The following is a 22,066-nucleotide window of genomic DNA, read 5'->3' on the forward strand; positions in this document are numbered from 1 at the left end:
CCAGAAGAGACCTAAAATAGCAAAAGCAATCCTGGGCAACAGAGGAAGGGCAGAAGGCATCACAATCCCTGACCTGAAATTATACTATAAAGCTACTGTGATAAAATCAGTATGGTATTGGCATAAATACAGATCTGAGGATCAAAGGAACAGATTATAAGACCTAAACACAACTAAAACCAACTCAACCATCTTATCTTTGACAAAGGGGCCAAATGTGTTCACTGGAAGAATGATAGCTTCTTTAATAAATGGTGCTGGAAACACTGGCTTTCCATAAAGCGAAGGGTTAAAATAGACCTATGCCAATCTCCATACACAAAACCACAGTCAAAATGGATCAAAGATTTAAATATTAAAACTGAAACACTAAATCTTCTTGAAGAAAAAGTAGGTAGAAACCTTAAAGACATAGGAGTAAGTAAAGAATTCATGAACAAAAATCAAATTGCACAGAAAATACTTCAAATAATCAACAACAGTGATCTCATCTTTTTGAAAAATGAAGTTTCTGCACATCAAAAGAAATCACCAACAGAGTAAAAAGAAAACCCATGAAGTGGAAGACAATTATAGCAGACTGTCCTTCAGACAAAGGACTCTTATCTAGAACATAGAAAGAATTTTTTAAAAATCAGGCCTCCATAATTCAAAGACTCAATCCAAAACTGGGCATCTCAGATGAGTATACACTTCACAACTGAAGATATACAAATGGCAAATAGATACATAAAAAAAGTTCAATGTCACTGGTCATTCATGAGATACAAATTACAACAATGCTGAAATACCGTCTTATGCCAAAAGAAAGGTTATCATCAAGAAGTCAACCAATTCTTTGACAAAGAGGCGAAACATACTCACTGGAAGAAAGATAGCCTCATTAACAAATGGTGATAGAAAAACTGGGACCTGCTCTTACTGAGAACTTTTCGCATGTCAAAAGAAATTACCAACAAAGTGAAAAGACAACCCACAAATTTGGAAAAAAATCATGACAAATAAGTACTCAGACAAAGGTCTGCTCTCTAGAATTTATAAAGAACTAAAAAACACGAGGGCCCCAACATTTAAAGACCCAATTCAGAAATGGGCATCCGAGATGAACACATACTTCTCAAAGGAAGATATTAAACAAGCGAATAAATATATGAAAAAATGCTCCACATCACTAGCCATCCACAAAATGTAAATTAAAACAACATTGAGATATCATCTCACCCCAGAAAGAATGGCTATCATAAAGAAATCACCCAACAACAAATGTTGGAGAGGCTGTGGGAAAAAAGGAACCTTTCTCCACTGCTTGTGGGAATGTAGACTGGTGCAACCATTATGGAAATCAGTGTGGAGACTCCTTAGAAAACTTGGACTGGAAATCCCATTGAAACCAGCTATTCCTCTACTGGGAATTTTCCCTGAAGATCTGAAAACATCATATCATAGTGATATATGTGTGCCTATGTTTACACAATTTGAGATAGTCAAATCTTGGAAACAACCAAGAGGCCTGGATGAGAAACAACCTGAGGAATGGATGAGAAAGATGTGGTATTTTTATGTAATGGAGTATTACTCAGCTATAAAGAATGATAAACTCAAAGCCTTTATATTGAAGTGGATGCCACTTGAACATGTACTCATAAGTGAAATAAACCAGTCACACATGTGTAAATATCATATAGTTTCTCTAATGTAAGAACTCAAAAGAAGGAATACGAATAGAAAGGTATAATACAAGTAAAAGGAAAGCAAGAACTCAAGGACTAACTAATTAAGAGAGGGAAAGGAGAAGAGTTAGGAAACATGACAATGTCAAGCCATACAGTTATATGTACAAGATGGGCAAGGCAATAATCCTGCGAATCTCCAGAAGATTTTTGAATCTAGCAGTTCATTGGAAAGATTCTCACCCTGACTAACTATATACACTGATACCTGTGAACTAAGCAACTGCACTGAAGATGGCAATTTGTAATAGTAGGTTCATGCTTGGAGTGCCTGTCATTCTGGTCTTCTGAATATGGGCTGCTTGTCATGACATGCCAGTTGCTGCTGTGATGTCTCTCGAGTAGATGACTGTTCAAAAAGAACGGGGTGGTGAATGAAGGCAGGAGACAGGAAAAGGAATGTTGTGGGACTGTCCTGCTTCAAGGTTGTATATGGTTAGATTTTTGGACTTACGTCTAAATATAAGGAGTATATAATTCTTTATGCCTATTTTTAAAAATATATTCTAATTTTTAAATGTTTTTTCATCATATTCTGTAGGGACTTAAAATTCAACATATCAATACTTGATGAAAAATACCTGTTCCATGTTAGGCCTAAGATGTTTGATATTCAGACAGATAGTGAGGTTAAGCTTAACAGCCTAGGTTGTATGGTAATAACATTAAGCTTCTCTTCTCGAGGGTTAACAACCTAAGTTTGCAGACCAAAATTAGACAAAAAGGAGGGCCGCAAGGAAAGTCAACATTTTGGCCCTAGTCTTCCAAGGTCAATTAAGACTCAGGACATACAAGAACTTGTACCGTAATGTCACGTAACTCAGTAGTGTCCCAAATTTTCTCATCAAGGAGATTACGGGGCCAAAGAGGAAAGTGATTGATGATGTAGAGTGTGCCTAAGGAGAGTCACATGAAGAGAAAACATTCTCTCAGGCTTTCACAGAGAGCACCTTGGCCAAGCAATGGCCGTGACTCATCCACATGACTGACAGACAAAGGTTCTACAATCTGAGGTACAGGATCTCAGGATAAATCCTGAGGGGATTTCACTGACCTTATCAGACCCAAAAGCTACAACTCTTGTTGCATAGGTCTTGCTTTACCTTGATCTTAACCATCCAGCAGAAAAGTATAAGAACGAAGTATAAAAAGTAAAGCCATGCTGTTATGTTGAGCTGTAGGGGACTCAGGTTAACAATTTCTGACACTGACAGTGAAGCGGACGCCCCAATACTATTATGGACTACTGGACTCTTTCAGAATATTTTGCTGAGTTTACACACCTATAATATTCAAATAACGGAACTAAACAAAAAAAGGGGATACAGATGAATGTCCATTTTGTATCTGTGTATTCAAAATGGTTAGGATAGATATATAGTTACATCCTCTTAACAAATAGAAGGATTTGTTCTAATAGTGTTTGTAAATAGGATATCATGTCCGCATCTTGTACAGCAATTAACCACTAGGAAGAACGTATGCAATGTGTTAATTATTATTGAAACTGTCCTACCAATTTGGTTTCAAACTATCTCACTGCTATTTGTTTCTCAATAAAATTATGGGAAAAAAATAATAATAAAAAAAGAAGTCAACCAATAACAAATGCTGGAGATGCTGTGGGGTAAAGGAACCCTTCTCAGCTGTTGGTGGGAGTGCAGGCTGGTACAACCATTATAGAAATCAGTATGGAGATTCCTCAAAAAAGCTAGGATTGGAGGTCCCACTAAGCCAGCTCTTCCTCTGCTGGGTATTTTTCCAAAAGAACTGAAATCATCATTCCACAGTGATATATACATCCATGTTTACTGTCTAATTTGTCATAGCTAAATCTTGGAAACAACCCAAACGCCCATCAACTGAGGAATGGATAAAAAAGATATGGTATTTTTACACAATAGAGTATTATTCAGGTATAAAAAAAGACAAATTTGAGGCTTTTGCAGATAAATGTATGCAGCTAGAGACTATATTGGTAAGTGAAATAAATCAGATCCATGTGTGCAAACACTGTATTATCTTGCTAGTGTGAGAAACTGAAAGAGTAATGAAAATCTAAAAGGTACGATACTCTTAAAGGGAAAGAAATTGTTCAATGGAAAGGAAAAAGTAGGATGAAGAAAAGCACAAATGAAAGAAAGGAAAAATTTATTTAGGTATATATGCAGAATAGTTTCAATAATTGTTTTTTGCTGTTTTGTTTTGTTCCTTGCAGTACCAGATATTGAACTCAGGATCCTGTGCTGCCAGGCAAGCACTTATTCTACTGAGGTACCTCCCTGGCCCTCAATAATTGTATTGTCAATTTCTGCTGGTCAAAAAAAAAAAAAAATTCTTTCTGCTGGTCTTTTGAAAGGAACAGTTAATGCTTAATTTTTTTTTAACTCTGATTTTTTTTCTTTTTTTTATTTTAGGAAAGGCTCTACAGGGTGTTCAGGGTCTCACTACTAGATGGACTTATACTGATTCTCCTGTTTACAGCCTCCCAAGTGCTGGGACTATAGGCACACACCACCATGCCCAGTCTCAATTGCCTTCTGAGCGTGTCCCTAGGGCAGGGCCGGCATGGCAGGCCCAGGGATCAACCTCCCTACCCCCGCGCCTGCTTGTAGGCTGTTTAATCCACTGAGCTATTTGGCCGGCCAGTTTTTTGATTTCTTTTAACTTCTTTGTTATTGTTTTGTTTTGTTTTTTAAATGAAACTCGCACATTTATATCTGGTAATGTGAACAACTAATTTGAAGATAGTATCATGTAGTACAGCAATTGTTGTTGAGTTCCTACTACTTTATTGAAATCTTGTGTCATTTCTAATGCTTTTTTATCCTATCACTATTTTTCACTCTTTAAAAAAATTAAATCTAAATTGGTTATTATGGATTTTTCACTGCATCACCAGATTTTGCAGTACCATACAGTATATCTATGGTGCTAAAATTATATAGGTTTATGAGTTTGGAAAATGGTTAAGAACAATGAAAGTGTTTTTAAAAGTGTGGGAAAGGTTTAAAAAGCCTTAAAATATATATAAATACTGGGGCTGGGGAGATGGCTCAGTAAAATAAGCGCTTCCCTGGCAAGCACAAGGATCTGAGTTCAATCCCCAGTTCTGGGGGGGTGGAAAATATATATAATAAAATAGATATAATGTCTCTACTTTGCTGACTTCCACTTATCACGGGCGCATCTAGAACCTAACCTCCATGATAAGGGAGGGACCACCGCACAAGAGACGAGGTCCACTACACAGAGCAATTCCATGAACTACATACGGCGCTGCGCATGCTTAAGAACTGCTGTTCTCATACAGCACCGCAGACAAACTATTTCGATTTAATTTAAATTGAACATGAGACTACAGATTTCTGAGCAGATGTGGCCACCTCAAACAGAAGAAGAAATATTGGGAAACAACACAGAATAAATAAAAGAGACTAAACTGGGCAGGATCTTAGAAGTAAAGACAGAAGTATGGAACTGACTCGATAGAAAGAAAGAGGCGCTCCACATTCCTAGGCAATGGAATGCCGTGGTAAGGTGCAGTTTAAGAAAGACCACAGCAGTCCTTTCAGTATTCCCTGGGTCCTTTTTCAAATAACGTATCATCACTGTTCGAGCTGGACGCTGCACCCTCTCGCTCTTCCACATTGGCTTCCCCTGTGCACTCCGCAACAGATCGCAGCCAAGGCTGGAAACTGCTACTCAAGAAATGTGAAATCTTTAAATACGTCAGGAATGTTGTTGTTGCCAAACTCCAAACCTCCTTACTACACTCAAGGGACCTCTCAACTGTTCTGAAATCTGTCAAATATAAGACAGTTTGGGCATAGAGGGTGTTCTCTACAGCATTCAGAGGAAGACAGCACGGGGCTTGTCACACAAAGCTGAAGGTTTTCCGTGCTGCCGGCTTTCACACCGATGATCAAGACAGTGAGGCTCCCAGTGAGGACCCCTAAACCCAGTCTTACAAAACTATTACAAATGGAGAAGTCACATGCTGAGATGCCACAGATCAGAGAACCCAGGCAAAGCATCTGCCTTAGAGAGAATATGGTAAGCTGCATTTGTGTTTTATAAGAAGACAAGACAAGCTTCCACAGTCCACTCAAATTACCAAAGAATGCTTCACTCTGCCTCCGCAATGCTCCGCAGTGCCACGAGGGCTCCGGAGGCTCAGGGCAGCTGAGTTACTCACGACTCACATCAGAGCACGGGACTACAGGAAGGATTTGCAGCTGGGTGGGAGGCGGCGCACACAAGAAGTGGGTGGAGGCTGAGGGCAATGAGGACTTCGCGGTGGGCTGGATGTCGCAAGACACCTAATCTCAGGATGCGCAGACAAAAGGAGAAAAGCTTTCTGTGTAGCAGTCAGCAGGGAAGCAATCCAAGGGCTTTCCATGTTAACTGTCTCATCTTTGTCCAGTTCCGAGCTTCAGATATGGGTAACTTGGTGGCTTGGCTTTGTTATCTTTAAGCCTCTAAAGCATGTGCGTGCATGCACATGGGCAGATCGGTATATGTGAAGTTATATTAGTGATAGAGAAAAATGGAAAATAATATAATGTAGCCCACTGAAATTTTATAACAAAATTAAAGTGAAAAGTGAAGATCTGGTAATTATATTTTTGGTGAATAAGAAGAACAAGTTGCCGCTTTACTAAATATCTACAGAAAAGAGCTGAAATCTCTAGCCCACAAAAGCTGATTTGCTTTTTACCACAGTCATCTCTGATTAACTGGTATTTCTGAGAAAGCTGAGAGTGTAATTCTACCAATGCTCCAGCAGGTGGCAGCAGCAGACTGACAAATCAGCTCTAGCAAACCAGAAACCCTCAAATCAGTCCAAATAAATGTCAAATTATAATTGGGCCTCAAATCCTCAATTTTTTCATAAAAATCAAAACTCCTGTACAACAATAGCAATTAAATTGGGCGAATGCGAAAGTGGGACATTAAGGCAGCAAAACCACAGGCTGATTTGTGCATGAGGGTGCTCAACAATCGCACACAGGTTGGGTTCTGGCGCAGGACTCTGGAAAGCGCTGCTTCAGAACGTGCCGGGGGACTCGTCTCACGCACCAGTGGTGGTCTCCGATGATGCTGATCGGGCTGGAAGCATCCGCAGCCCACGTGATCGGGCGCTGGTTGACAACCTGACGCAGAGTGAAGCGGTGCTCTCCGCGGTCCTCGGGGTTCATGTAGTACTCAAATACACCTGTCTGGTCAGCAAAATTCGGAGCTTCACTAAAAAATGGGTAATCTGTCCAGAGAAAAATGAATTACTGGTTTAGTATCAAATGCTTACAAACTCACTCTGTCTGATATTGTATGGTACATTTTTAAATACATTTTACTTTACATTTTATAAAAATAAGTAATACTTCAAACCTAGGTTTAGAGTTTAGGGCTAATACACTGATTGCGGTACCACTGCATTTTTCCCCGCTGTTATATCCTTCTGTCTTCAAACAGTTGAGGAAGCCCCAGTACTACTGTCCAAAGAGCTTGCTGTGACAATCAGCCGGAAACCATTTCCGGGGAAATCAAGCCGACGCTCTCGGCCAGTGACTGGTAGGGACTGGCCAGAGTCTCTAACTTTGATGGAGAAAGCCTTCCTGACCTACAGCCCAAAAAATATTTAATGGTGCTCTAACAATACCAGTCCCCTCCCATTTACTCTCCTAAGACTACAAACTTTAGGAACAGATTATAAAGCCACCTGATCTCTCTCAGAGGCAACCAGTCCTACAGAACATCACTTATGAACCACAAATTTTCTTGCTCGTTAAGTGACCTAGAAATATACGGGCTAGGTGTGTGATCCTAGCGTTCAGGAGGCCGAGGCCGGAGCAGCACTGCACGCTCAAGGCCAGCCTGGGCGACCAAGCAAGTTCTAGACCAGCTTCAACAGTATAGTGAAACTGTCACAAAAAGACAGATAACAGACAGACAAAATATAACCACTATGAGCATGTTTTCTAACTCTTTCAAACAAATTTTTCTAAATTATCTATGATCAAAGCCTTTCTAACAGCTTTAACACAGCTCTTCCTAACCTCCAAGAGAACAGTCATATAAAACTCCCAGGCACATCTGAGTGTACTAAATGAGCTGGGTTACCCACATACCTCATAACGTCCCCCAAGTGCCCAGTTCCCTGGAATCACAGAAAGACGAGACATTAAGGTGGCTTCCTCTCCACACAAAGGGAAGATGCCAGTAAGGGCTACAAACCTTCATTTTCAGCAAAAACAGCTCAAATTAACTTTCAATCTTACAATGAACTCTACATTTTCTCTAACACTGAAAAACTGAGTCCTTACTAGGCATGATGGGCCATGACTGGAATGCCAGAAACACAGGAAGCAGCAGCAAGAGACCTTGAGTTCGAGGCCAGCCTGAGCTACACAGCAAGTTCAAGGCCAGCTTGAATTACATACTGAGACCCTGTCTCAGAAAGAATAAACCAAAAAGAAAAATACGGGGCCCACAGTTGAGGTTTAACTGCAAGTGATATAAAAATTAAGGCTCCTTGGGCTGGGGAGATAGCTCAGCAGTCTAAATGCCTGTCTTGCAAGCACAAGGACCCAAGTTCGATCCTGCACCACATGGAACTCTGGCTGCGCCCTGAAGAAACTGTGGACCACACCTGTGGTCCCAGCTCCGGGGAGGCTGAGATAGGAGGATCACTGCGAATCCAAGCTATGTAATGAGACTGTGTATCAAATAAATAAGTTTTTAATTTTTTTTAAAAAATGAAGCCTCCTTTGAGCACACCGAAACCTGAGATCTGAGTGTGTGTGTGACAGTTGCGCCATCACATACCCAGACAGACTGACAGAAACTGGCCCACAATGCCACTGAAGATACAGACCATGTTACATATTAGTGAAAACCACCTACCAACATTGAAAGTATCCTTATAGACATGCGGGAATGGCTGGGACTTGGGAGGCGGTGGGTAGTTTCCTTTGCGCCCTGTGGAGAGGGTGGTGAGTGTCCACAGCTCGTCCTCGTGCAGTTCCAGCGTGAAGGTGCCATTGCTGTCCAGGAGCTGAAGAAGAAGACACAAGGGTAGTCATGGCCGCGTGCTCCAGCTCACCTGGGCTAGAGAAAAACTACCTTTCAAAACTAACGAGGCTCAGCGGCACAAGCGCCTGCCTGGCAAGCACAAGGTCCTGAGTTTGATTCCCAGTGCCAAAAAGAAAAACTCTAAAATAAATAAAATTAAAACTAAAGAAAAACCCAACTCATTGCTATTGAGACTTCTTGATACTTGTGAAAGACACACCAACAAGGCCATTAGATCTTTCTTTCTCTTAAGTGTTTCAGAAAGCTTTATAAAACTCCATCGTAGAAAAGCCGTTTAGAGCACTGGACTTCATGGAGGAGCGATGAGACGACCCCATCCCCACCGCTCTGCGCCCGTACTTTCCCACAGCCCTGGAAGCTCTCTACAACTTATACATGTTCCCTTCACTTCACGCTAAGCAACTTGCTTATTTCTCCTGCAGGACTCTGCAAAGGGAGAAACACTCTAAACAATCACACTGCCCACTCCACTTCTATTCACAGAAAATCTACAATTAGAGAAAAACCCCGTTCATTATACACTCCATTATTTCAATTACCAAACTAGGTTTATGTTATATTTATTATTGGCAACCTACTCTTTTTAACTTTTCCCCCTCATCAATAAAATGAAGAAAAAAATACATACATCATAGGGTTGCTGGGAGGATTAAACAATATAATGTTCTCTGTAAAAATTTAATATGTAGTATTTATTTAATTATTGATGTTGGCTAATTATTTGAACGTTAAAAATTATCACTAAAAAGCAGATTTGTGCCAATGAGACGAAGTCGTAAGTTTGATTGGGACAACTCATTCTTTGAAAGGCCACTGGGCTTGAAAGCTGAATTCGGCAAGTTGTGCGACATAATGGGAAATGTGCGCAGCTACAGTCCTAGGTGGCCATGTGCTACAACGGCGACGGGGAGACAGAGGGCAGGAGCCTCAGAAGAAAGGATACAGGAAATGAGTCTTAAAAGATAATAAAGCTATGAAGAGAAGTCTGTCCAAGAGAAGGAAAAAGCATTTGAAAAATGCAAGGAAGTTTAGTGAGTGAGAGGCCAGTTTCTCAGGCCTCAGATCTGGGAAAGAAAGCAGCCTTCCTCCCCACCAGCACCAGCTGAGCATCACGCGTCACACGCTGTGCTAAGGAATGTGAGCTGGGGCGGAAAAGTGCGGCCGCCTTCTGAATGAGGCACTGACCACAACCAGATGTGCAGACAGCTGGCATCTGGTCGCTGGTCTCAGGGAGGCAGAGTGGAGGCTGGAGAGATGGGAAGTACTTTGTGAAATCCAGAGCAGCGCTAAGAAGGAACCAAAACAGGCAGATGCAGGGGAAGAAGACTTAGGACTGAGTCAAAGAAATATAGAATGACAAATCTATCTGTCGATTGCCTCTAGAACACAAGGCGTGAGTGAGACAACCGAATCAGATCGAGTTCTCAACTGGGCGACCGGGTGAAGGCACCACGCACCAAGGCAAACTAGCGCGCAGCAAAGAACATCCACAGACAGACATTCAGTAAGGCATCAAAAGAAGTCCTACTGATTTATAACTTAGATACATGTTAGAAGTGTAGCACTAGGTTTCAAAGATATAGAAAGATTCTAAACCCCTTTTAGCCTCTTGTGATGTTTTCAGATGAGGAAAGTATGTTTGAATTTTTTTCTTCACAGAGATATGAAGCTGAAATGTGAAATTTTGGAAAGCAACTGTTAAATTGTGAGAAGTCACTGTGTTACCTTGAATAATCTTGTAAGCATTACATGAATAACAGAAGTAGTTTAACTTATTATAATTTCAGTTAATTAATATAAAGCTGAGTAGCTTCTGACATACCTTGACTAAATGGTTCAACTAATAGCCACTGAATATAGTCATCTTCATTTTAGAGAAATAAAACACTTTCATAGGTTCTTTATAGAACATCTGGTACTAACCAAAGAAAGATGAGAGAAGTATTACTTTGGGATGTATAGTCAAAGAGACAAGCTCTGGGCTGGTGACATAGCTCATGGACTAAGTGCCTGCTTAGGCAAGCGCAAGGACCAGGGTCTGATCCCCAGCACCACATGCCACACCAGCGCTGCCCCCTGGCTTGCTGAGCTGGCCACCAAGATGGGCGTGGTGGCACATGCCTGTAATCCCAGCACTGGGGAGGCCGAAAACAGAAGGATCACTATGAGTCCAAGCTGCATAGTGAGGCCCTGTACCGAATAAATTTTTAAAAAAGACAAAATTTAAGATGTGGAATGTTCTAAATTGGTTTAATGATTATTCAAGCACATTGAGCATGAAAATGATATTTGATGTAACAAAGTACATGTAATAAGTGAAGACCAGTGCAGAAAGAAGTTAGAGAAAAGCAAAGGTGGAATAAGATGACAAGACACATAAGGAACACTGTCAAACTATAAATTCGTTCACTGGGTTGTATAAAATCTCTATTTAGTCTAATTTAGACTGAAAATTTAATGCTAGTTCACATTTTAACAAAAAGGCATAAATTAAAAACTGTATTAGTCTGTTTCATTGGGCGATTTTGTGAGAGGAAGAACAGGGTATTATTTTGGGGAAAACTAGTTTCAATTTGTATTACTTTATTGTCCCAAAACCATCAAAGTTCTCAAGTATCTACAAAAAAATAAAAAAGAAGAAGTTCTTTATAAAAAACATTGGGGGTGGGGTGGGGGGAATGTATCTCTATGGTCAGCCGTAAGGTCCTACAAAACCAAAACTCCTTTTGAGTTTAAATTTCTATCCATTTTCACTACTTCACCACTGTAGTGACTAAAATATAGTAATTGATTTTATAATTACCCATAGAGAATCCAGTTGTTTAAAAAGAACTCTCTCAGATGGTTCTCCAAGTTTGGTGTACCACAGCTGTAGTTCCGGGATTTCACTCTGGGGGGAAAAAATATAAGAAAGTATGACTAAGTCATCACATTCTCTCTAAGGATTTCCAAAGCAGTTCCAGAAAGGACAGAGCAATGACAATGCATACTCTATTTCTATTTCCCAAAAGAACCACCTCAAAGTTTACATGGCAACAGTTTTGAAAAACATGTTCAAGGGCCAACGAGATAGCTCAGTGGAATAAGTGCTTGCCTGGCAAGCTCAGGGCCCTGAGTTCAATCCCTGATGCCACCGAAAAAAGAAAAAAGAAAGAAAGATATTCAAACAAATACTTTATTTCCTATAAATACTAAAATGTTCTAGAAAATGTGTTTTTTTTTTAAAAAAGACATTCTAGTGTCTCTGCTTCAAAAATACTCATTGAACATGTAAAATATTTTAAAGAATTCTGTGATACAAATAAACAACTGTTATGACATTAGCAAGCAGAAATGATATCATTTTCTTAGTTGAAATATAACAAGAGGTAGAAAATAGCAAGAATCGGACGGTGGGCCAGGGATACAGCTCAGTGGCAAGCACCTGCCTGGCAAGTGCGAGGTTGTAAGTTCAATTCCAGGTACCCCCCCAAAAAAGAATCTGGTGGTTAGGGCTTTTTATCTGTTTAAGTGCAGAATATTCTCAAGAGTTGAAAGTTCCTTCATATTAAGACCACTGAGAATAATCTTCTTGTGTGTCTTGCAGGTGTTCCTCGAGGCCACAAAGCGCTCCAATCCCTACTGTCACCTCTCTGACTAAAAAGGCAGAAGACAAAAGACACCAGGCAAGTGGCCCCTTGTCACTTACCGTTAGGAGTTCCCAATAATAAAATTTCTCTTAAGAACTGTGGACCTTGACACAATACAAAACTTCCCAACTCAAAATCAAAGGTACATATGTGTACTTACAAAAGAGCCCTTAAGAACAAAGGTAGCGTGTTGTGCAGACACGTTGTACAGAGGAAGAAATGGCCGGATGCACTTAGAATGTCTGCGACTCTGAGGGAATTAAAAAAACAAGCCATGTCATTAGCCAAATAATAAGCAAGCTATTTTAGGAGGGAAAAGTTTAAGTAATAAATGCCCATCCTTAACAGAAACTACACATTAGGTAACAAATACAAAGGTATTTCAAATTCTATGTTTTTTCTAATATTACTTCAATAAATGTATTGTGTGTGCCTACATCAAAGCAAATTTTAGTGATTTTTCAAGTGACAAACTTTAAAGTCATAGTTGAACTCCAGAGATACTCACTTTCAGAATTATTTTTTGTTGTTTTCCGAGTAAAATACATCAAACAAACAAAAAAGCAGGGATGTTTTCATGTGAATGATCTTAAATAGCTCTCTTATTGCCCTCATCTTTTACTAAACACTCCCTGTTGTAGGCTGGAATCAAGATACTGATGAGAGGGCTGGGGAGACAGCTCAGCGGGCTAGGTTCAAGGACCCGAGTTCGATCCCCATTACCACATGCCATGCTGGGCTGGAACTGGGCATGGGGGGCGCATACCTGTAATCCCAGACCAAGGGAGGCTGAGACAGAAGGAACACTATGAGTCTGAACTGCATAGTGAGGCCCTGTGTCCAATAAATTAAAAAAAAAAAAATGGGTATGAGATAATTTGAGGTTCTACCTCAGGCTTTACAGATAATTGTAAAAACTATCACCATAATTTGTTGATACCACACTCTTGATAGTTGACAATGCAACTGGCCAGAAAAGCAGTAAGGAGTAGGAGGTTCAAACAACGCTGCTGACATCGCTCCATCCACCACCAACAGAACTCACATTCTTTTCAAATGTACATGGAGGGCCTGGGAGATGGCTCAGTAGAATAAGCGCTTCCCTGGCAAGTGCAAGGGCCTGAGTTCAATCCCCAGTTCCACAAAAAATAAAAATTAAATTAAAAAAATCCAAATGCACAAGGAGCACTAACCAAGGAACACCATATCCTTATCTACAAATGAAGGTTCAATAAATTTAAAAACATTCAAGTCACACAAAGTATGCTTATACCACAATAACTTTGAATAACAGAAAAAAAAAACCTGTAGAAAATTCTAAAATATTTAAATGCTAAATTGTTAAATAATCCTAGGAACCAAAGAAAAAGTGAAAATGTTCAAAGAAATAAGCAGTGAAAACTTCTCAAATAGGATAAAAAAATCAATGTATATATCAAAGAAGCTCAACGGACATCAAGAATAAATACAAAGAAAGACTTTAAGAATAGATACAAAGAGAGGGCTGGCCAAAAAACTCAGCGGATTAAAGCGCCTGCAAGCAGGCACAGGGGCCAAGAGCTCGATTCCCTGGATGCTGTGCCAGCCCCACCCCCGGGGCACACTGAGAGGGGAATTGAGACTGGGCATGGTGGCACATGCCTGTAATCCCAGCTCTTGGGAGGCTGTAAGCAGGTGGATCACTACGAGTCCAATCTAGTTATAAGACCTTGAACACCCTGTAGACCCTTGGCTAAAAGATACACACACACACACACACACACACACACACACACACAAAGAGAGAGATCCACACAGAGACACTATGCAAATGCTGAAGTCAAGAAAATCTTGAAAGCAGCAGGAAAAAAAAAGCAACTTTATCACCAGGGAATCTCAGTAGGCTTAACAGTTGATTCATAATCTTAAATGGTGGAGGACAACATATTCAAAGCACTCAGAGGAAAAACACCATCAGAAAAGAACCCTGGGTCTATTAAAACTATCTCTTAAAAAATGAAAGAAAATAAAGATATTCACAGATAAACAAATAGCTGGACAAACATGTTGCAACCAGACTCGGCCCTCACAAAAGTAGTGCCTCACACTGAAAGCAAGTGACCCCAGACAGTAATTCACAGGCACAAACGAACGTACTGGGCCAGGCGATTGCGCAACTGTTAGAAGAACAGTCAGAAGGACATGTTTCTTCACCCTTCTATTCAGAACAGATTTTGAAAGCAGTTTGTAAGACACACACATGGCACTGGTTGGTGGGCTTACAGGATACAGATATGGAATATAATTCTTTTTCTTTTTTTTTCAGAACTGGGGATTAAACTCAGGCCTTTGTGCTTGCCAGGGAAGCATTTATTCTACGGAGTCATCTCCCTGGCCCCTGGAATATAATTTCTAACAGCAGGAAAATGGAGTCAGAAAGAAGTAAAATCATTATTTGGAAGAAGAAAACGATACTACGCTGTAACTCAAATCGAAAGAAATAAATCAAAAGAATAATAAGAAAATAGAACATAAATTCACCCTTGTTTACTTCGTGTAATTTGAAATACATAAATTTGTATAAAAAATAATAATTTAGCAGTGTTTTGATAGGTTTGTGACATGCAAGTATGACATGTCCAAGAATAACAAAGGAAAGAAAATAGAGTAACATAAACATATTTTCCGTATCTCACGGAATTCAATTAGTTTCAGTCTGAAGCGATTCTGATAATGTGTGTAGTAAACTCTAGAACCATCGCTAAAATAAGACTCACAAAAAACAGTGAAATGTTATGCAAGGAACTAAAATGTTACATTGAAAAATACGCGCTCAGTGCAAAAAATAACAGTAAAACAGGGACATGAAAAAAATGAAATATATAGAAAATAAAAAGTAAGAAGACAGCTGTATGTCCAACTCAATCAATATTAACACTGTGGGGGCTGGTGAGATAGCTCAGTGGTCTAAAATGCCTGCTTAGGCAAGCTGAGGCAAGCGCAGGGACTGCGGTCTGATCCTGGCACTACATGCCACACTAGCCAGCCCTCGGAGCAGGCTGAGCCAGCCACAAAAAAAATAAATAAATAAATAAATTAACACTGCTAGTGGGGTAAACAACCCAATTAAATAAGACTTTTTTTAAAAAAGCAAGATCCAACAGATTTTTTGTTTCAGTGGTTAAATTACTATTTTATATACAAATTTACATATTTTAATATGCAAATATCCATTATATTCAAGGGAGATATACTTTAGATTCAAACAAACAAGTAGACTGAAAGTAATAATATGGGGAAAGATAGAACAGAAGCTCCACAGAGTCATAATGTCTAGGACAATAGCAGACAAGATACATTTCAAAAGAAAAGGAAAACTGCAACTCAAGACAGAAGCATTTTTAATAAACAAGGCAATGCATTAGAAAAATATAGGGGTTATAAATATATTTACAACTACAAAAGAAAATCCCAAGATAATATGAGACAAAACTGACAGAATTAGGGAAAAGAAGATAAACCACTGCACAATAACTGTTAAAATTTTTAATTTATCATTATTAATAACAGAATAACAAGGGAATGAAAGAACTAAACAAAACTGTAAACCAAGCAAACGTAAGCATTTGTGTAGCACTCCACACTAAAGAACATTTATTATTCTTAACTACACATTCCCCAGAATAGAGCTTACATCAGGGAATAAAATACGTTTGTAATGCAATAAAAGGAAAAATCAATAAAAAATGACAGCCAAACTCAAAGTAATGTGACAATTAACACATTTCTTAAAAACCAATAGGCCAAAGAAAAAAAATCACAAGGAAAATAAATATTTTGAAGTGGATAAAAAACAAAACTTGTAGGATACAATATGATACTATTTAGAGAGCTAGTAATAGACATACTATAGAAGAGTAGTATTTCTAAGCAGTAATCTTACCTACCACCTTAAGAAATGAAAAAAAGTAAAGCACAAATAATAACAGAATTTAATTGCAAAGGAAACAGATCAAAGACAATAATAACACTAGAGTGGAAATTACTGCAATAGAGAATAAACACTAAAGCTTAAGTTGTTTCTTTGAAAAGATGAACAAAACTGGACAAATTTTTAGGTAGACTAAAATGAAAGAGAAGACAGATTACTAAAATCAGGCATAAAAAATACATTTGTACTAACTTTACACAATAGAAATACTATTTACAATTACATGTAAATAAACAGCATCAGATTGAAAGGACAGAGTTATAGGGAAAAATCCTAATCCTATTGAAGGAATAATACAAAGCCGAATAGATCTCTAATTAATGAAAAGATTACTCAGTAAACCAAAATGTTTATGAAGGAAAATCCTATGACCAGTATATTTACAGATGAATTTTACCAAACATGTCAAAATTAATATCTATGTTTCACAAATTCTTTGAAGAAACATTTCCCAATTCACTCTAGTATTACCCTGATAACAAAATCAGACAAAGACAACACAAGACAACTGTAGACACAAACAGTATTTAAAAGACTCCCCAGAGCCAGGGAGATAGCTCAGCAGCATAAGTACCTGCCTGGCAAGTACAAGGCCCTGTGTTTGAGTTTGATCGCCAAAAAAGTAAAAAATGAAAGACTCCCCAAACTAAGAATAGAAGGACAGCTCCTCAATCTTAAATTTTCATCTTAAAAGTCACAATGCCTGGAACGATAGCAACAACAAAAAAGGCAAACTGTTGACATTATACTTCATGGTGATTCTATTACAATCAGAAACAAGAAAGGATATGGATACACAGTCTCCCTATTTCCATTCATTGTACTAAATGTGTTATCAAGGACTATTAGAAAAGGAAAAGAAAAAGTACCTATATTGAAAAACAAGAACTAAAACTAAGATATCATCAAAAAGAATAAAATAGCTGGTACCTGCCTGGCAAGCTCAAGGACCCAGGTTCAATCCCTGGTACTGCATGCCGTGCTGGCCCTAGAACTCCAGGCACACCCTACAGGCCCCAAAACTGGGAGTGGTGGCACACATCTGTAATCCCAGCACTGGGGCGGCTGAGGCAGGAGGATCACTATGAGTCTGAGCTGCATAACAAGACCCTGTACCAAATAAAGAAAGAAAGAAATGATTTTTAATTAAAAATAAAACTTTTCAAACTTACTTTCAACAAGTCAGTTCAAAAGGAAAGAACAGCCTTCTCAATCAGTGGTACAGTAAAATTGGACATCTACATAGAAAAGAGTGATGCTGAACAAATAGCCAACATCTGTTGTGAAATAACACGGATCCAACACCTACATGGAAGATTTCAAACTATAAAGACTATTCAAAGAAAAAGGTATACGTTTCTATAACCTTGGACTAGGTTACGATTTCTGAGACAGAAAAACAACCAACTGGATCTTATGCAGAATTTTAAACATTTTTACTTCAAAGGACACCCTAAGAATCTGAAAAACAAACCATGGGATGGGAGAAAATTCTCTGCGAATCCTATGTCCAGTGTATACAGGAAGGGAGTTTTATACAGATCATAAAGAATCCTTGCAACTCAGTCGTACCAACACACGTACCTCAGTTTTCAAAATGGGAAATGACAGGAAATCACCATTTCTCTGAAGAAAGACATGCACTTAGCCAATAAGGGCATGAAATGAGGTTCAACATCATTAACCAGCAAAAAAAAAAAAAAAATGCAAGCCAAACTACAGTACAATAAAATGCTACCTCACCCCTCAGACAAGCGACATAGTGCTTGTGAAACAGTGCTTGTGAAACGATAAAAACAAAAGCCAACACTCTCTGTCCTTATCTGTTTACAAACAGGTTAACAGGAAAACCAGGTGTGACCTAATGTCTGCGCAGTTGGGTACCAATGAGTTACAGATCCTTTAGCCTCCCGGCAATACTTTCTCCTTTGTGTGTTTCCATTTAGGTATGAAGGTGACTTGACACTCTGCAGATCAGGAGCAGACAGGATGTCGGTTTTGTTTATGCGCACACCCAAATACAGGTGGTCTGGTCATACCAAAATGTGGGTTGTGCCCCTCCTGCGGCTAGCATAAGGCTAGCTCTAGGGAGGACTGTCTGCCCTTCTTTCTTTAGCCTGTCTTTGGCAGCAGTCTTGGGAGGGCTGTTTCTTTTCACCTGTTTTTGTGAAAAGTCCTTGCCACAGTAAGTCATTAAAGGCTCACTTTGATTCTCGCTGACCTGTGCAATATGTATGATTTTTAAAAATCTGCAATATTTACTGTTTCTCCTTGCTGAAACCTGAACAAGATAGTCTCATATTTTTAAAGTATTTTCAAAATGTTTTTAAGACCTCCGTGTTCAGGAGTTAGCCAAATTGTAAGCTAACATTCAGAACCTGCTAAGTGCTACCTATACCTATAAGGCTCTTTGTGGACTTTTTGTTGTTATTGTTTGTATTTTTGTATTTTAGGGAAGGGTCTACAGGGTGTTCAGAGTCTCACTACTAGATCAGACTCGTACTGATCCGCCTGTTTACAGCCTCCCAAGAGCTGGGACTACAGGCACGCACCACCACACTCTGGCTCAATGTCTCAGCGTGGCCCAGGGGCGGGCCGGCACAGCAGGCCTGGGGGTCGAACCCCGACCCCTGCCTGCTTGCAGGTGCTTTAATTCACTGAGCTATTTGGCCAGCCCTTATAAGGCTCTTTGGTTATCTGGACTGACCCTACTTCTCCCATGAGACCTCCTTGGTCAACTGAAACCTCCTTCCACTCCAGCTGACAACACATGCTGCCAGCTCTGTTCACCTCCCTCTTATTGGCATTTCACTGCCCTCTTCAAGGAGCTCAAGATCTCCCCAGACTGGCACCTCTAAGACCTGCCCATCTGCTTCTGCTCCTCCTTCCTCTGTCACCATTTATCTTCTCCTAATTCCCCTAAGTCCTTGATACATCCCACTCCAAGCCCTTACCTTCTCCACTCCTCTTTTCACCCACCAGGCCTTTGCTTTTCCTACTGCAGCCTCTGAGTTATTTGACCTTCAGAACTCTTTTTCTCAACAAACTAAAGATCCTCCCCAAACAACCACGGTATTTATGATGAAAATGGAAGAAGTCACAGTCTGCAAAGATTATGTCTTCTCCACACATTTGTAAGTGGGTAATCTGACTTTGCCCCTTTCACCTGATACACAAGTGGAGGAAAGACGAGAGCTAAACACTTTACATAACAGTGAGCTGTACCACTGCATTTCACTGATGCACAGCTAAAATTTTACAACAAAAGCTATAAGACCTTGGTATATGCCTGTGTGTATGTAAAACCAAAACTTAAGTGTGTTCTGTTTTGCATTTGGCTATGTTTCTAATACAAAAGTGAATTAACCCAGTATCAACAACCAAAAATTACCATAGTTTCAACGATGACAGTGAGGTTACCTAAGCCATCAGTCAGAGCTACGTAGCTTCCTCCTTTTGCCAAATGGCCAACTGTCTGCAGGTAATACCACCCTGGTTGGGTAAACTGAGTCGTATGAGCTACAAAAAGAAGGGAAAGATGGATAAGAGGAGATGGTAAGATGGCCATGATAAGTTTTTTAAAAAATAACTACTTTCCAAGTTTGAATGGGATAGACACTAACAACCTATTTTCTATATTGGAGGAAAGTACCTGCCAAACTCATGCTTCAATTTTCAAAAAAAAAAATCAATCTAATTAAACATAGTGACTAAAGGAAGAGTCTTAGAATGACAGGTAAAATAAATTAGAAGGATATACCACATAGTAGATCCAGGTAAGTGGGACCAACAATTTCAACACTTAAGAAGCTAACCTGCTAAGGCAAGCAGAAAGGTCAAAAGGACACCCAGGATTTGCAGGCAGATTTATTTACTTCAATGAGCACTGAACGAGATCATTCCCAGAATATCAGGGCTCAATCTCTGGTGATCTGAGGCTTAAATGGAACAAGCAAACAAGAAGTACAAAGGCAGGATGGCTGGTCAACTGGGGATTGGTTCTTACAATACTCGCTGCAGTGACCCACTGTTTCTAAGACAGAAGTCATCAGAACTGGAGCAGGAACTGTTCTCTGGTCAACTAAGAAGCTAATATATATTGGCTGGGGTTGGGGGGCATTTTCTGTCATAAACTGACACAAATCCAACTAACTTTTCCATACATTTAGAGTTTAAGGAATTTAGGATGATGACATAATTAAATTAATCTGGTCACAAATATCTGAGGAGAACTAAAAAAGTTACCAAAATATTAGTTGAAAATTAAAACAAGTTCTCTCTCAAGTCATAATTTGTTCTGAATGCCTTTTACTTGTAAAGAAATTTTTTAATATTTTAAAAACAAAATGGTCATATTAATATTTCCACCAAAATATTAATGATGCTTTTAATTTTATTTAAATTACATTAACAGTGATACCACTTCATGAAAACTGTCATGCACTGTATGACCTCAACTTCCCTTGTGACTAATGCATGATACTACTGAAAATATTTTGTTTCCATGAAAATGAATATATGTGTAGCCTGGTCTTCGAGCTATGCAAATTATGTCTAGCAGACATACATTCAATTGACTTCCTCCTGGCTATAGGACACTCAGCTTGTCGCTGTGTTCCATTCATCCCAAATTTTTTTACTTTCCCAAATTTATGCTGTGCTGACTTTTTCTTTGAATGGATTCTAACATCTGCCTGGTTCTCTTCCATCACATGAGTAACGTAAAATCTTCAGCATTTGCTCATTTTTATCCAAATGAGCCATGATTTTCTCATTTTCTGAAAATTGGCTTTCAACAACACATACGACATTTAGGGAACGATCTAAAGCTGTAATATTTCACATAATGCTTATAATTACTTCATTATGAGTGATTTAGTAACTATAATATTTGTTAATCATTTAATATTTGTTGTTCATGCATCTGGATTTTGCTAGCTCACTACTTTAGTCTATAAAAATATGTCAGTATTAAAGAATAAAGTGTCTTTAAAACAAAGTTTAAGATTTTTAGATACTCTGCTTGGGAGTTGAAATGAACCTTACAAACACACCATCTTATTAGCAATTATCCTAGTTTGTACTATATACTTGGATGACCATTTCTCTCTTCCTTGGTAGACACTCTCTGCCCCTCCTCTCTTCCTCTTCCTTTCCTACTATTTTCTAAGAGCCTGATCTTTGAATAATCAAGTATAAAATACAGAGAATAGTGTAGTTATGTGAATATTCTTCTAAAACATGGGAAACATCTCACAGTGGAAACTCACTTAAAATACAGACTTATACACAGTTTGTATAAGCTGCTCTACATGGTACCTGTTCGTTCTTTATAAACTATGAGAGAGATGGGATCTGAAGCATACCTGATACCCAGACAGGAGATTCGACGGCATAGTGCCCACTCCACGGCTCCTGGGCAGTCATCAATCCACAGCGCCCATATGGCAGCTCTTCATAGTAACTGGCCACCAGATTCCAAGCAATTGTGCTGAAAGATTTGTTTCATTAAAAACACACCCAAACAATTTAGGATAGAAACAGAAATGGCTAGGGGCCTAGAGTAAAATGTCTATGTATATTATAATTCAGATACATGAATGGCCACAAATGACCATTCCAAATAAGAAAACAGGGCTGGG

General features: G+C 39.1%; 1 protein-coding gene across 1 annotated transcript in view; it reads right to left on the reverse strand.

Annotated features, from left to right (window-relative positions):
• The window catches only part of Galc (galactosylceramidase), a 54,879-nt gene that overhangs the window by 10,058 nt on the left and 22,755 nt on the right, over positions 1-22,066 (reverse strand). Inside the window, exons 9-14 of the mRNA XM_004642778.3 lie at positions 21,791-21,915; positions 19,816-19,943; positions 12,615-12,704; positions 11,629-11,715; positions 8,637-8,787; positions 6,813-6,993 (exon numbers count right to left, since the gene is read on the reverse strand). Of these exons, the coding sequence (XP_004642835.1) occupies positions 6,813-6,993; positions 8,637-8,787; positions 11,629-11,715; positions 12,615-12,704; positions 19,816-19,943; positions 21,791-21,915 (762 nt within the window). The remainder of the gene's footprint in view (positions 1-6,812; positions 6,994-8,636; positions 8,788-11,628; positions 11,716-12,614; positions 12,705-19,815; positions 19,944-21,790; positions 21,916-22,066) is intronic.

Source organism: Octodon degus, unplaced genomic scaffold, assembly GCF_000260255.1.
Source record: "Octodon degus isolate 3935 unplaced genomic scaffold, OctDeg1.0 scaffold00161, whole genome shotgun sequence".
NCBI classification, from domain to species: Eukaryota; Metazoa; Chordata; class Mammalia; order Rodentia; family Octodontidae; genus Octodon; species Octodon degus.